At 42.3% G+C, this 16,997-nt stretch overlaps 1 protein-coding gene across 2 annotated transcripts in view; it reads left to right on the top strand.

The window, feature by feature from the left end:
- PTPN3 (protein tyrosine phosphatase non-receptor type 3) overlaps positions 1–16,997 on the top strand; it is a 195,871-nt gene that overhangs the window by 115,802 nt on the left and 63,072 nt on the right. For both annotated transcript variants that reach the window (XM_090049138.1, XM_090049136.1), the window contains 5 exons: positions 1,612–1,768; positions 3,762–3,925; positions 9,749–9,839; positions 10,116–10,177; positions 12,362–12,508. In XM_090049138.1, coding sequence (XP_089905264.1) covers positions 1,612–1,768; positions 3,762–3,925; positions 9,749–9,839; positions 10,116–10,177; positions 12,362–12,508 — 621 coding nt within the window. The remainder of the gene's footprint in view (positions 1–1,611; positions 1,769–3,761; positions 3,926–9,748; positions 9,840–10,115; positions 10,178–12,361; positions 12,509–16,997) is intronic.

Genomic DNA, 16,997 nt, shown 5'->3' with positions numbered 1-16,997 from the left:
TTTATCTGCTTTTCCCAAAAGAGGTTTTGGAGCTCTTAGAAAACATCTGTGCAAGAAAATAAATGAGAACCTGTCTAGATCTTAAAGTAGTTTAGAATCTAATATAAAATCAGCTCCTACCATGAAATAATACACGAGTGTCTGGGAAGATGCAGAGAGAACAAACTAGGTAAAGGAGGTGGTAGAGAGTACAAAGCTGAAAAATTGAAACTTTAGTTAATTGTAAGTCATGTTAAAGAGAAGAATTAATTGATATAAAGTCAGTAATCAATGTCCTTTCAAGATCATGAAGAAGCTGTTACCATTGTAATTGGTGTAACCTCTGATTAAAAATGGTGTGGGGAATTTGGGGGTCCAAGATAGAGTATTTAAGTAGCCAAAGTTTTGCATGACATATTAGGATGTGAAGGTAGTGTTGAAGTGATGTTGCCATGATGATCCAGGAAATATGCAAGAGGCAGGAAGTCTTTTGGATGATGTATTTTATTGGATTAGATACATGGTTGTGACAGACAAGTTTTGGGTATCACAATACTCTTCCTCAAGCCTCTGGGGGACATGCACCGGTGAAACAAAATCTTGCCTAAAACTCCATATGTAAATAACCATTTACACAATTTTGTCTAGAAAAGTGTGATAGCTGAACATCTGCCTGAACTACCATAACAATCATTTGGAAATATGAACCTCAAAAGAATTCTAAAAATGTCTAACCTATAAAAGGAAGCAGGTGTTAACTGCTGCAGTGAGGGGTAGGAACAAGTTTCGGTTTTTATTCATTTAATAAAGCATTTACCCACTGAATAAAAGATAGATATTCTTAAATGTCTTGTACTTGCAATGTATTTGGTGGTGGCTTTCTGGTAAATAAACATGCCAAAGCACTGGAAATTTTTTCATAGCTGTTAATGTGTTTAAGCTGTTTCTTTTGACTTCATTATGGAGTTTTGAAACTACTTAAATGCTTTTGATTTTTAATCTATGGGTGCCTGTACACAAGCATGGAGGCAGCTCCAGTGTGCTGTAATTACAGTGCATTAGAGCAGACTCAGTTAATTGAGTCTGCTGGAGCATGGTGATTACCACATTCCAGCTAGCCTCTGTATCTCATGTATCAGTGTCCCTGCACTTCAAAATGGTGACGGGGTTTTTTAAAGCTCATTCAGCAAGCCTTAAATCACCCCCTACTGCCATTTTGAAGCACTGGGATGCTGATACATGAGATGCTCCAGGCACTTTAGAGCATCTGAGAGCCGCTCTAATTAAAGCATTCCCGCCTCCTGCCCCACACTCCCAGAGCATGTGTAAAAATGCCCTATCTGATGACGCTCCTAGTATGAGGCAAGAGACCTCAAGGCTGTGCTACCTAACCAACCTTGTTCCTTAAAAACAGAGGAACTCTGGCCTTGAACAGGCTTTGTCACCTGGAGGATCTTTCTCCCAGAGGGGACATGTTTCCTCTGGGAGAAATTGAATGAACTCTTGTAGTTTCTATTGGGAGAGAAGCATTCTCCTGATAGAAACATAATGCCTGTACCTGGCATCTGTCTTTGTCTCTACTTACTGGGTTGTTCAGAATGACATTTGTCTCTTTTTCTGGTCTTGAAACAGGCGGATAAATGCATCCCAAAACTAAATGAAGGTGATCAGATAGTGTTAATCAATGGCCGAGACATCTCAGAGCACACTCATGACCAGGTGGTCATGTTTATAAAAGCCAGCAGAGAATCACACACAAGGGAACTTGTACTTCTGGTCAAGCGGAAAGGTAACCAGGCTGCTTTTGAGGTTCTTATTTGAGACTCTAAGGGTCTCTTGATGGCATTTTCCTCCTTTGCAATTTACTTAATTTTGTTCACCATCAACAGTTGTGCTGTGAATTTGACTGTATTGAAACAGAAATCCCCTCTTATCTGAAAGATTAACATTAAATGTTTGGTATAAGTCCTGTGGTCTCATGCTGTCAGAGTGAGGAACACTTCAGTACAAAATAACTAAGTGTCCCTTGCCCCTTACAAAACGGCAAGTTGGGAAACAATATCGATCCAAGGGGAGGAGATTGTTTGGAGATTACTGGAAAACCCAAATCATAGATGAGCAGAAACTTGCTACAGTATCCTTAGTTTTAATGTTTGTTCCTGCCCTGTCCCCTTCCTTCCTTTGCTTGCTCACTCATCAGGTTATCACCAGGGGACCCAGCTCATGTATCCGTGGATGGTTTAAGCCTCTGGAGTTTGAACTGGGTTTGGCACAGTCTTTTCCAGTCATACCTTGGTGTGCTGATTCACCAGTGTTACCATTCTCTCTTGAGTGGTAGGGCTTGTAGCCCAGCTTCTTGTCCTCAGGGCCCGGTCCTGACTCCACAGGGGCCCACTGTAGTTTTAACTCACTCTTTCCCAGAATCCCAACAGAGGTGTGAGTCTTTGGCTTACAGTTTCTCTATTTGGTTTACAGAGGCAAATAGTAACTGTTGGATGATGCCTATGGATACAGAGAGGCTTTACACTGAGTTTCTAACTGTACGCGGTACCTAAAGAGAGACCACAGGAGATCACAGATCAATAGCAAAAAAAGTTTTCTAAGTGCAACGTCTCTTTCCTATGGAAAGCCCAGAACAATTCATTTACGAAAACAGACTTATCAGCTGTCCATTTCCATTTACTGTGTCTCTTTTTTTGGATACGTGGCATCTTTGTGAGGTGTTTTAATAAGTGTACCGCCAGCCGCTGCATGTTTGGGGGGGGGCTTGCATGCAGTGGCGGTGCAGAGTGATATGTGGCAGCGACAGCGGCCCTTGCCCCACCCCAGCCCTGCTCCTGCGAAACGGTGACGCAGGATGGTAGGTGGCAGTGCTCCGTCCCCCACCACCTGCACGTTCCCCCTAGGGCCTTCCCAAGTACCCCGAGGCCTTCCCAAGACAACCCCTGTTTTAGACAAAATTCTCTAGCTTCTTCTGTGATAGTGACTGATGAGTTGCCTCCCTGTTTGCCTGGTACATAAATATAAAATTTACAAACTTGGATGCTTCAAGTTAAACTTATGCATCCATATTTAGGTATGGAGAGAAGTTGTCTAATTTTTCAAACATGTTTGGTGCATCTACACGTGTGCTTTACTGCAGTGCTGGCTAATTAGCTTGTCGTATTAGAGTACAGTAAATTAATTAATTCTGCTGTAGGATAGTACTGTCCAGAACGAGTACAATCCTACAGCTGAGTCATTTAGTGTGCCAAAATGTGCATGAAGATGGTGACCAGGGCTGGCTAGGACACAAGGGGGCTACAGTGTGGGACGATCCTGCCAACTAGCCTCGCACTGTAGCACCCTCATGCCCCAGCCAGCTGTGATGCCAAAGCCGAGGTCTGAACTCCCAGACCCTCTGCCAGCTTGGGGCTCCTCTGCTCTGGCTTGCATTGTTGCGATTCCAGGCACGCGTGTAAATGCTGGTCCCGGGAGCAGCCAATGCTAGTGCAAACTGCACCAGAGTTTATTCAGTCGGGGTAATTGCAAGTGTAGATGCACCCATTGAATGCCTGCTACTCCTAGTAATTTTTTCTGGAGTTGACATTGGTCAGCACACACAAAAATGTAGCCAGTTACTGAGATGCCTAAATTTGAGTTTAGCAGTCTAACATGAAGCATCCAGATTTGTACATCACCCTTGAACACCAACATATTTCAACACAGATTTTGCTAAAGACATAACTGATATTGCCTTTGGATGGGTCTGAAAAGTATAAATATGTTCATGTGTCTTTCAGTTGTCAAACACTTTGTTGAGACCAAATCTGAAGATGAAGCTGATTCTCAGAATTTTCAGCAATGCATTCTTCCCACATGTTCAGAATATGGTGATACACTAGAAGAGTCTATGGAACAACTGAAGAAAGGTCTGGAAAATGGGACAGTGCTCATTCAGTTTGAGGTAGGTAACATTAAATTTACAGTAGCCATGGTACTGCCTGGTGTCTGTGATGCAAGAGTGACTTCAAAGCATATGGACCTTGGACATTTTCTCATTTCCATTCAACCCCACCTCAACAGATTGAGCACATCACCTGTCATTCTAACTCTTCTCCATCTTGGTAGTAGACTGAATTATCAGGCTTGCATTAAACACCATCTGTTGAGAAAAATCTGCTTTTAATTAAGTTCAACCACCGAAAGCCCACCAAGTTCACTTTTGAAAAATTATTTTATGCCAAAACTAGTTGTTTCTTTCCCCTGACAGAAGTCAGTCTAGTCTGTACTGTCACCCAGTAAATTATAAAATTATCTTTTATTAATGCAATTAAAAATAATTCTACCCATTTTTTGGGCTGTAATTTACAGTCGGCAATAGCTGCTCTCTCCTGCCATTTTCTTATGATGGGTTTATGAATTAAAAATATCTGAGTGCTTTTCCTGGCTCTCCATTATACAGCTTGTGTGACCTTCAAGAAATCACTACATCTCACCATGCCTCAACTCCTCAGGCTTTAAAATGAGATTGTCTCTACTGCACAGCCTGTTATATAGATAAATTCATTACCATATACAACAAGCTCAATTGTGTTGGCAGGGAGCACCATGGAAATGTCTACAACTAAAATGCATGCAAATATAATTTATCAGATTCATTCCTTCACTGCAGTAATAAGTAGAAAAATCTTACTCAAGTTCTTTTCTTGTGATAAAGGCTATTCAGTGCAGTAAACTTGATTCTCAATGCCTGCCTTGCTGTTAGGATTCCAAATGCTTGTTTATAGTGATTTTTGAGCCTCTAAAAAGCATGGTCCATTGATTTTTAAATTGCCCACAAACAGAATATTGCCTTTCTACAGCAGCATGAATGGGTTTTTTTCCACTTTTATATTTTTTTAAAGTTTGCATCTTTCCTTGACACTGCAAGACATTTTTCTAGTGGCTTATAATCTATCTTCAGGAAGGTTTAGTTCTGACCTGTTTGATCACTTCCTGGTTTGGGTCCACAGTACTGCCAAATTGTTTTTGGACCTAATATTTTATTTTTAGAAAGACACATTTCTGGCCTTCATAGTTGTGAAATAAACTTTCCAAACATGAGTTTATTGTAACTATGTTGTGATACCTCTTTGAGATTTCCTGACACAGTAACTGAGGAGCATGAATTATTCACTGTCTCCATGTTGTATGAATTGTAAAAACTAAAGGTGTCAATTTAAATATCAGCTATCTTACCAATTTCACTGATGCCCATTTTAACAGAAATATCCAATCACTTCACTATAATTGCTTCACCACTTGTATGAAGTAGTCCAATTTCTGATTGAAGGGGAAAAATAAAGGGAGGGGAGGAGGGGGAAGGGTGCAGGCAGTCTAGCGAAAACCAAAACTGCAAGGGGATCATAAAATAAACTAATTGATATAAAACAGGGGTAATACAATGGTTGTCTTTGTTTTCATACTTAATCAACAAATACCTCAAATATTAAATGTAAATGAAATTCTTTCCAGGCTCTGGTTGCCCCCACTCACCTCAGCCCCTGGGCTGCACCCTCCCGTGGTGCAGACAGGTGGTGTTGGCTGCTCCTGGGTGTACTGCAGGGGCTGGGAGAAGTGGGGCTCTGGGGCATGGCACAGCACGTCTCCACTCACCCCAGCCCCTGCTGCAGTGGCCCTGGGACTGGTCAACACCAGCTGCCTGCAGCTGCTGGGTTGCACCGTGCCCCAGCCCCCCAGGGCTCCACTTGTCCCACTCACCCCAGGTCCTGCTGCAGCAGACCCAGGAGCAGCTGACACCACCTGCCTGCACCATGGCCCAGCGCAGCCCAAGAGCTGGGGTAAGTGAGGACAAGCAGAGCCCTGGGGCAGTTGGGGCAGGATGCAGCCCAGCGGCTCCAGGCTGCTGGTGTCAGCTGCTTCTGGGTATGCTGCAGCAGGGGCTGGGGTGAGCGGGGGCAAACTGCCGTTCCCCAGAGCTCCACTTTTCCCTCCTCACCCCAGCCCCTGCTGCAGAAGACCTGGGAGCATCTGATACCACCTGCCTGCACCAAGGCACAGTGCAGCCCAGGGGCTGGGGTGAATAGGGACAAGCGGAGCCTCAGTGGGTTTGGGGCACAGTGCAGCCCAGCAGCTGCCAGGCAGCTGGCATCAGCCACTCCCAGAGCAGCTGCATCAGGTGCTGGGGTGAGTGGGGCCCTCTGGCCCCATGGCCCTTTCCCTGCCCCCCAGAGACTTATCTGCTTGGGGCAGGGTGCTTATGCCAGTTGCATAAGAGTGAATTTACCTCGCATATAATGAATTTTGGATATAAAAAGGGTCATCATGTAAGAGCAAATTCGCATATACAGAACCTGCATAAATCAAGGGAAACCTGTATACAAGTCACTGTAAATGTAATTTTTCCCTTAAATTGCTAATGAACATATTAAAGTAAGACTAAACCTAGAACTTGGCACAATATCATTTCATTTGTGGTTGTTAAGGTACTTTACAATGTGTGTGTCTGTGTATATTTTAAGTTACTATTCTATAAGTTAAAAAAGCATTTAAAAAAAAGCAGGCAACCTTTTCTTTTCTGCACCAGCTAATATTTTAGAGCTGTCTCCAACTGAAAGGCAGTTGCCAGGATCTACTCTTCTAGTGTTTGTTTCCTATCTTCTGTTACCTCCCAAATTTTCTGTGCATTTTTCAAACAATAAGCGGTAGCTCATTAGCTGTTTCCCTCAAGTCTACAGGATCAAGGTAATGAGTTCATATGCTAGACTTAACCAACTAAAATTCAGTTTTAAAAATCTGTTGTTTAAATCACAGTTTCATCAACAATTTTTCAAATATAAAAACTCTTATGAGGAACAAAGATCATAGTATTTACTATGGCAACAATTACTGATTCGGTTTTATTATAATTAACTAACACATTTTAAATATGTCAAAGGATAAGCGATACTTTTACTTACAAAGCTGAGGAATTATTTGGTGAGTAGACTTCAACACATTACAGTTTAATCCAGCAAAGACATTGAAAAACCCAGAACTGAAACCTTGACATTTAGTAACGCCCCTGTCTTCTATCAGAAGCATAAGTCAATAGTCAGGCAGAAAGCTGAACTTGAATTCTGGCTGCTGCAAATATTTACAAAATATATATACTTACGTATATATGTATACTAACTAGGTCTGTTCCCATAAGGCTTTTCTTCTGTTTATGCCGTTCAAGCTGAAAGTGTGTAGTGAGCTGTGATATTTAGCTTCAGGATTCAATTAACCTTACAGTGGAACTAATTTTTAGCACATTAGTTCAGTAGTCACAACTTTCATATGAGAAGGTATTCTGTGAGCGTTCTTTTGCTTTAACATAAATTGTTTTAAAACTGGAAGACATTAAATTCTTTAGGAGTGTTAAGATTATTGTTGGAAAAATTAAGACTTACTGGAGAGTAGAGGACTAAAACTTTTTTTTTTTTAACTTGGTATATATGGTAGTTGGCTCAGATCAAGTGTAGTTCCTGTTCTTATTACAAGTATAGTAATGTAAATGTGTGTTGGTATGTGCGCACACAATGTGTGTGCCTATTTTATAAAGAGATATGCATTATAATGTCATTTTATTTATTGGAAGGAAATGAATACTTTTCATATTTAAGTTATTTACTAATTCCTTCAAGTACCAACAAGGGAGTGTTTAAAATTCACAAGCCTTATAAGCTTGTGGTTTGCTTGCCTTTATAAATAATTCTTATTGTTTCTCTGATTGTGAATAGAAGATCAAGATTAACTAAGACTCATGGTTCCTGTAAAACAGAACAAGATTTCTATATCTGATACCAGGATGCAGGGGTATTTTGTTCTTGTTTTTTTGTTTTTGTTTTGTTTCTTTTTTTTTAAGTTCACTAGAAATCAGTACATTTGCAACACTAAGAACAGTGAAGGTTTCTTGGTTTGTCAGTTGAGATTCTCCAGTTATCCACTTCCCTAGGTACTTCGTTTACATGTGTTCCACTAAAAATACTAAAATCAGGTCATGAAGTAAAGCACTTTGAAATCTGGATATGTCAATGTTGTAGTTGTGCACCCAACTGTAATATGTATCGGGGTAAAAGTTCACTTACGTGATTGCATACAATTATTTTTTTCCTTAACAGACTTTATGCCTCATTCAGTTTATTCCTTTGCTTCATTTGCTGTGCATTATGGGTGTTTCCACACGTACACGAACGTGCGCTTCCAGCAGCTCAAATAGTAGCGGCACAAATTTTGTATTGGAGAGTTACGTCTCAGTACACATGCCTTACCATGCACTTTGGTGTGGGGCAAATTGTGCTGCTCGGGGCAAACTCACCCTGCCCAGCTCCTCCCAGTTCTTGAGCTAGGGGTTGGGGCCAGCACCAGTGACCCAGCTGGAGGGTAGATGAGGTGACTGACCTGGCCATTTGGGGGCCAGGAGGACCTGCTTTGACAGTTTTTGAAGTGGGCCACCACAAGAAGCACATCTGGGCAATAGCTGCCCAGATGGCAGAGCGAGAACACTAGAAGACATGACAGCAGTGCTGCCTTAAGGCCAGCTGTGTAGCCACGGCCCACTGGCAGCTGGCTCAGAGGTACAGGTGGCTCTGCTGCAGTGTCTGCACCACAGCACAGGCAGCTGTGCAGTCCCTGTTTGGGTCTGGCAGGCATGGGGCCACAGGTCCAAGGGGGCAGATGCTGTCAGCAGTGGCAGCAGGTCACAGCCAGCCAACAACCCTCTCTGCCAGACTGCTGCAGTGGGTAGAGGGTGCAGGGGCCACTCTAGGTTAAGGCTGCTTCAGCAGTCCAGCTGGTACAAGGGGCTGGTGTCCCCAGATATCAACTGGCCAGGTCTCAGAAGCTCCTGAGGGCAAGTAGCCCTCAGCTGCTCTTCAGGACAGCTTTTTATACTGCTGGGGCTTTTTATACTGCTGGGTGCTGGCCCGAACCTCCAGCTCCCCCTGGCTGAAGATCTGGGAAGAGCTGGGCAGGGTCAGTTTGCCCCAAGTGGCACAACTTTCGCCACACCAAAGTGCTTGTCCAGGCACATGCACTGAGGCAAAAATCCCCAGATCAAATGTGTCGCTCCTGTTTGAGCTGCTGTAAGTGTACATGCCTGCCTGTATGTGTATGTACCCTATCTGTTGTCATTTACATAAGTATATTTACTCCAAAAAAACCCTGTGCTATTTTTGGGTAGGATATGGTTCCAAATAACACTCAGGTATGCCTAGATACTGTAGTACACTAAGTTTTTACTGCTTCCTTTTAAGTCCTTGGAAGAAAATATCACTTTTGGCCCAGTAAGTCAGAGGGGATGTGAATTTGTATTGCCATTCATTCTGGGAAGTGCTAGCCTTCAGCATTTATTTCTCTTCTGACTAGTTTTATTGCCACCACCTTCCTTCCAATACCTTTAGAACCCATCATTCCACTAAATTTATTATAACAGAAAACAGACCTTGGTTAGAAGCAGTTAGTTTGTCAATGATTCCCATATTTCCTTGATTTTTCAGACAAGGTTCTTTGAGTGAATCTGATATCTTTTATTATGCTTGATTTTTTTTCAAGCATTTATCTACAGAAGATGATAGGATTCTGTTCACATTTTAAAAATGATCTTCACTTTACTTTTGTATGCAGTTAACGTCTTTTAAAACCCATTGCATGATTGCTTTAAGCTAGCGTTTTTAAGTGGATGGATTTGGTACCTGTAGCACATTTGTATCCAGTTAAGCAAACTATTCAAAATGTTGTCTTTTTTTTCATATCTGTCTTCTAGCAACTTTACAGGAAGAAGCCGGGGCTGGCTGTTACATGTGCAAAAGTACCTCAAAATATGGACAAAAACCGATACAAAGATGTTCTACCTTGTGAGTGTTCAGTATAAACTTCTGTTCCCTTTTATCCTCCAAATGCTGCTTTGCATTTTATGAAATTACTGCCATGAACTTTTCCATAACTGTTTGTTTTCTAATCAGAGGTGTCCATTTTCCTTTCTAAAAGATGGTCCATTTTGCTGTATATGGCATTATGGGCCTGTTCTCAAAGTGCCTACAGCTCTTTTATTTGTCCTAAAAAAAGAAATAGTAATAAAAAGCAGACCAGCTAACTGTTTTATAGCTAATGTAATTTTTTTTTTGCTACAGACGATGCCACACGGATAATATTGCAAGGAGATGAAGATTACATTAATGCGAATTATGTGACTGTAAGTCATGCAGGCATCCATGTTAATTATTCATTATCTTTCACAGTGCAGCAACAAGCTAAATTATTTTCTGTATTTAAAAAAAAAAAAAAGGTGCACATGCAGACACACTGAGGTTTTATTCATTGCATTTTTGTGGGCTCCTTCATAATAGAAAATTTAAAAGTACATATGTATGGTTGTACTGATGGACAGTATGCTCAAAGAATCCAATTAGCATATATGCAGGATGTTTTGAACGAGTGGAAATGGTTTGTCAGTTTCACATAGTGCAGTCCTGTAAAGACCTGGGCTCTCAAAGTGTAGGTTTCAGTGTTTATGTGTTTAAATAGACTCAGGACTATGGGAAACGTTCCCAAATATTCAGATGATTATCCATGAAAATTACTTCTTAGATTTTACACACAGCTTCCAATAATCAGGTATTAATTTGAGGAAGTCACAATGTTTAAATTATTTTGTAACTTTTCATAATTGTTAAAAATGAAGGAGTTTTATGTTAAATAAAGTGCAGCCATTAAGAAGACAACATATTAGCATTGCATAAGTTAGATACTTTACCATCTGTGAGATGTGAATGCCTTAGTGCTTCAATTAAGAAGCACATTTTTTTTTAGGTTTTACTTTTCCTGAAGCATTAGTTTAGTTGAATGGTAATTGTTGAAGCTTATGCCACAGCAGTTCAGAAAATAGTTGTGTACCTCTCGTGTGTCCGTGATGTTTTCCGTTGTTCATTTTGGTGGCTCGGGTGTTTTCAGGTGGAACCTACTTCCTTTGAGCAGTCTCTTTTTTTTTTTTCTTATTAGTTTAGCTTCTTTCTCGAAGCAGGGGGTGGTGGGAGGGAGGATGCAGTATTCTTATTTGTTCCTTTATTCTTTTCCATTCTGCCTGCAATTCCTGCTTATGAGGATGTACTTCCATACCTCTTTATAGTCCACTTGGTCCTGTGTCACATGAAGGAGTTGTGGGGAAACTCATGATTATACCTCTGAATGTCTCAACTGTATAGAAAGCACCTTTGTGTATTTGAGCCTGAAATGGAAATTGGAAACAAAAGCTTTGTTACTCTGCTAAACCAAATTCCCACTCACTTCAGAAGCCAAAAGGAGACTGCCATTCACAGTTAATATTCATTGACCCTCTCCTGTCTTACGAACTTTTTGTCAGCAGTCAAACAATCGTGTTCATATTTGAATTGCCATTATAAGATTTTAGAGGCAATAACTTGACATTGATTATATTTATATTAATTTCTTAGAGTAGTTGTTTGCAAACACAAGCAAGCCTCACTATATTAGTTTATGCATGGTTTGTGTTTCAAAGGTATTCCTTGTGACCATAGAAGAGAAGCCTTTTTTTAATGTATGAAAATTTACATTCACTCTTCATAAAAATGTATCAGTTTGTTGAACCACCACAAACCTGCCCAATTTTGATCCCTAGAAAGCCCCCATACAATGTGATGAAGTAGTCTTTTCCCTGGTATAAATATGTGATGGGGAGAAGAAAACAAGCACATTCATCCCTGAAACAAGCAACACAATGGACACTGGTATTTTGTTTTCCATGAGTTAATTACAGGTGGATATCAAGTCTTGAGTAGGGAAAGGTTTGATAACTGTTACTGTAGTTAACTGGTTTAGCAGTAGAAAAGGTTAATATTGATGGATTGATTATAAGGACATCAATACTGGGAAGAAAAAGAAACCTGGCATTTTTTTCAAGTATACATCTGTATTTATAAATGTGCGAATATAATAAACAATTATTGATTGTATAATTATGGATATAGGTTAGCTAAAAATACTTTCCTTACTAATCAAAATGTTTATCTGCGGAGAAACAATTTAGCTGGTCAGTAGATAGTCTTCCAAAAATGTTTAGATGTTATAAATGGGTTCTAATGTCAGCATTACAGTTGGGTTTCTTTGAATTGTAGTATAGAAAAATAATTAAAAGACATTTTTATCTATTGACACATGATTTTTAGTTCACTTCAAGTGAGTAATTTGACATGGGATATTCTGTGGATCTTTGATGTGATCTTGGCAGTCTTGTTTGTTGACTTGCTTCCTTTAATCTTCCTTCAGAATTTCACCTATACAAAAGAAATGTTTAACAGGAAGCTGTTATTACTTTAGCAGTGAGAGTAAACTTTATGTAAGGTTTTCCCTTTCTTGATAGATGGAAATTCCTTCCGCTGGCATCGTGAACAGATACATTGCCACTCAAGGGCCTCTTCCGCATACCTGCGCACATTTCTGGCAGGTAGTCTGGGATCACAGATTAACATTGATCATCATGCTGACAACCCTTACGGAACGAGGACGGGTAAGTGTGTGATCTTCTAGATTCTTGCAGTTGACATTAGTTGCCATGTAATTAAACATCTGCCTGACTTGTATTTTGATCATGGGATTTGAATTTGCTTTTATGAGAGACATTTTCTATCAAAATTATATGACTTTGTTGATCCATGTTGTGCACTACACTTCTGGAATTTTATTTTCCCCCATGGTTTTCAGTAAACAACTCTATGCCACTTCTGATTTTCTATCATCCCATATGTGAAAACAAATGCAATATTAGAATGGAAAATGTTGGTATCTTTTTTGGTGCAAACAGTATTCCCAGGCTAGTTAGAGTATGCACTGTCACAAAGATAGTCAAAACGTAGCATTTTAAAATGATTAATGTTGTTGAAAAGCCTGAAAAAAGTCTTTCCTAAAACCATTTTGAAGAATCTTAAGAGTTTAAATGATTACACTATGGTTCTGAAATGATACAATTCTGAAATGAATTAATAGAAAACTGAAATATAAATTATGTTAAATATGCCCTATCTTTGCTGTTTTCATGCGTGAATGAAGTATTATTTTTAGCCTTAAAAAATGAGCAGCTGTTGAGCAGATAACACGGAAACGTGTTGTATTTGAGTATTTGGAGGCTAAAAACTATTTAATACTAGTTTCGGCCAGCTGGGAGGTAGGACAAATCACTGCTTTTCCTTGCTTTACTGGTGAGAGGAATGCTTCATTATTTTTGGTCATGTTCCTTATGCTCCTTGCTACCTTGTCACTTCCTAATCTGACTTTCTGGTTCAAAACCAATGGTTCTGAGAGATGGGTTAGATGAGAGTCAATATTTAGAAAATCGTGTTTAGAATACTGATTTTATGGTGGAACATTTATTCTTCAGCACCTCCATAAAATGTACTGAGCACTAATAAAGTACTTGAGGTTCTCCAAATTAAGAAATAATCATTTGGCTATGTATCCTTGACTGTAGTTCTTTAAAACAGTTTTGAAAACCTCATTTCTGACAAACAATGCTCCCCCGTCTTCCAAAGTACAGTTTGGGGTCTGAAAAGAAAGGCCACTTATGTTTTTGAATTGTATTTGCACACTGTTTTCATTGCAGTTGTGAAGAGCTTTCCTTTCCTGACTAGCTCTTGCCTTCTCATTTGAGTCCAGTCTTTTTCTCCCACCCAGGCGGGGGGATTGGGCTTGAAGATCTACAAGGTCCTTTCCGACCCTACTTCTATGATTCTGTGATTCTGATTTTCTGTGCATGTACTTCTGAGTTACATAAACTGATATCCTTTTTTCCCCCCAAATGAGTTCAACTGTATTGCAGGTATCAGAAATTACAGTAACATAGATTAGAAATAGAGCTGCCAAATGATTAAAAAAAAGTCATTGCAATTAGTTTTAAATTAGTCGCAATTAATCCTGATTTTAATCGCACAGCTAAAAACTCAAAATTATGTGTAGAAAAACTCAGTTATGCAAAATGATGTGGGTACTTTGTATGATTGCGGGGTGTGTGTGGTTCTGTGGGTGTGGTGGGGGTGGAACTTGTGAAGGTGTGGGGAACTGTGGGTGTGTGTGTGGGGGGGGTTGGAGCCTGGGAAGAGGGGTTCCTGCATACCCTGGCAGGATGTGGGGTACTGTGGGTCAGGAGTGAGGGGCAGCAGCAGGGCTGGGTGGGGCTGTGGTTTGGCAGTGAGGGGGGGGGACACGGCCCAGCAGGTAAGTTTGTGGTGGGGAAGGGGTATGGGGGAGGGAAGGGGCAGGGGTGCAGATCGAGGCCCCCACATTGAGGGAGGCATTGAGGCAGGGGCAAAGACTGAAGTGAATGGGGCCCCAGGGCCAGGGTAGGTCGAGGGACCTTGCTGTGGGTGGTTCATGCAGGGGCTGCGCACACCCTTGCGGAGACATGAGGGGCATGTGCCCCTCAATTTTGTGTGTGACATGGAGGCGGGCTGCTGATAAGGGCTGGGGCTCTGCACCCGATTGCCGTTGCCTTGGGAGCTGGGTGGTGGCTGCACCACGTCACCTGCCCACCTAGCGAGAGGCACGACATGGTGTTGCATGGCTCCTGGGGCATTGGCAGCAGGGCACAGAGACCTAGCCCACTGCAGCAGCCAACCTCAACCCCACTCACAGATCCGGAGGACACGTGCCCCCCATATCTCCCCTGGGGTGTGCGCAGTGGTGGGAGCCCCACCGCACCTCTGGATGAGCCACCTGTGGCTCCATCCCATGACCTGCCCTGTCCCTGCCTTTGCCCCACTCCCTCCCTCACCCTGGGGGCCTCCATCTGCCTCACCCCATACCCCTTCCACTTCACAGACTTGCCTGCTGGGTGCTGCTCTATACACCACTGGGCTGTGTTCCTAGCCACCTGTAGACTGTGTGTCTGTCTGTGTGCACCCCCCACCCCCCGCAATGGTAGCCATCTGGAGCCTGCTTCCCGGGCTGCCCTGCAGTACTCTGTGCTGCTGCTGCTGCCCCATGGGGCAGCCTGGAGGCAGCAGTGATGGCAGTGGAGCTGAGCCTGGGTGTGGGGCTCCAAAACCACATTCACAATTAGTGCGTGGCCTGACCAGGGTCACATAGACAGGGAGGGATCACCTCCTTAGCCCTGTGGATGAATGACAAGGTGCCGTTGGCCTTACTGACCGCGTCCTCACCTTGGTGACCCATGTTCATTTTGGAATCAATAATGACTCCAAGGTCTCTTTCTGCCACTGTGCTTTCGAGAATGGAGTTCCCCAGCCTATAGGTACGCTGCTGGTTCTTACTGCCCAAGTGCAGTACCCTGCACTTGTCAGTATTGAATCCCATCCTATTCTCATTTGCCCACCCCTGTAACCTGTCCAGGTCCAGCTGTATCCTGTCCTTCCATTCTAGCATGCCCACCTCCTAAATCTTTGCATCCAAATCTCATCTCCTGAAGGGTATGGAAATTTGGTGTTGGGGAACCAGTGGCAGAGTTAACTGCCAGTCCCCTACTGTCAAATATCTGGTCTTGTGGGGAGCCCAGATCAGGCCAGCAGGGCAGGTAGGGTGGGTGCCACTGCTAATATCTAATCTAAATCTAATTAAGCCAACTATTACTTGACCTACTCTCAGTGGCCTTGGGAAATAATCCGTGTAGTAACACTAATGAGTTGCCTGTCAAGAATGATGGGTGGGGGGTGGACTTTGTGTATGGCGGCTTCCACTCACCTCTCTGTGCTGCTGCTGCTCTGTGTTCAGCTGTGCACCACCCCCATGCCCCCACTCTGTGTTCAGCCCTGGGTAACCCTTCCCTTCCTCCCCTCCGCTGCTCCACGTTCAGCCCCACTCTGCCTACCCCCTCCCACCACACCCCACCCCTGTTCTGCTGGAGCCATGCCCCGCCACTCGTTTTGGATGGGCATTCTTGATGCAGCACAGGTTGGAGTCACGCCCCCCCTAAGGGTGGTAAAGGCACACAGCCAGATGGACTAAGCCCTTATATAATTTTATGTAAGTTACTTTGTTGTGATCCCTTTTCCCCTCTTTTCGACCCAGTTCCTTCATCCTTTCTTCACAGATGACCTTCTTTAAATCTCCTTTCATTTTTGTTTTTCTCACTTGGACATTTTCCACTTTGTTAATGTCTAAGTTTGTAGTGGAAGTTGGACAGAGTACTCAATTGAAATCTCATCAACACAGAGTAGAACAGAATAATTAACCCCTGCATCTTACATGCAATGTTTTTCTTAGTACATCACAGAATGATTTGTTGGGGGGTCTTTTTGCATCAGTAACCTTCACATTATGATTTGTGTTCTGTTTGTAATCCACAATAACCCCCCAGATTCTTCTCTGCAATACTGCAGCTTTAGCCACTTACTTCCGCATTGTTTTTGTGCTTTTGATTTCTCCTTCCTCAGTATAGCACTTTGCACTTGTCTTTGTTGAATTTCAGCTTGTTGATTTTTGGACAGCTTGCTCACTTTATCCAAATTGTTTTAAATTCTGATATTATTCTGCAAAATGTTTGTTTGCAGCCCTTCCCATCTTGATGGTATTCATGGGTATGAGCATAATATCTGTTCCTTTATCCAAGCACCTACTAAAAGTATTGAATAACCTGATCCAGGAGATCCTTATTAAATGCCACTTGACATATCCTTCCAATTTCACTTATTCATAGCTACTCTTTGAATATTTTTTTTCAGCTAGATGTACATCTACTTATGGAGATTTCATCTAGACCGGTGTTGCTCAACCTTTTGACCCTATGGGCCAAATGAGTGGCAAGGGGCCAGTCCATGGGTTGGATCAGGGTCAGGGACCTGACACTACTGCCTTCCACCTTCTGTGCACCAGGATTGGACCTTGTGGGCCTGGGGCACATGCTACCCTCCCCATGTGCTGAGAATGGAATCCAGCTTCGCTTCTTCCAGTGTAGCATGCTGGGGTCAGGCTCCAGATCCAGTGTGCAGGGCCTGGGGCTCACTGTAGGTCTGGAATTTGGCAGCACAGGACCAGTGCTATTGCTCTTC

Source organism: Crocodylus siamensis, chromosome 5 (genome assembly GCF_052110815.1).
Source record: "Crocodylus siamensis isolate JL-2025a chromosome 5, ASM5211081v1, whole genome shotgun sequence".
NCBI lineage: Eukaryota > Metazoa > Chordata > Crocodylia > Crocodylidae > Crocodylus > Crocodylus siamensis.
The sequence above is the reverse complement of the archived record's forward strand: the minus strand, read 5'-3'. Positions and strand labels throughout refer to the sequence as shown.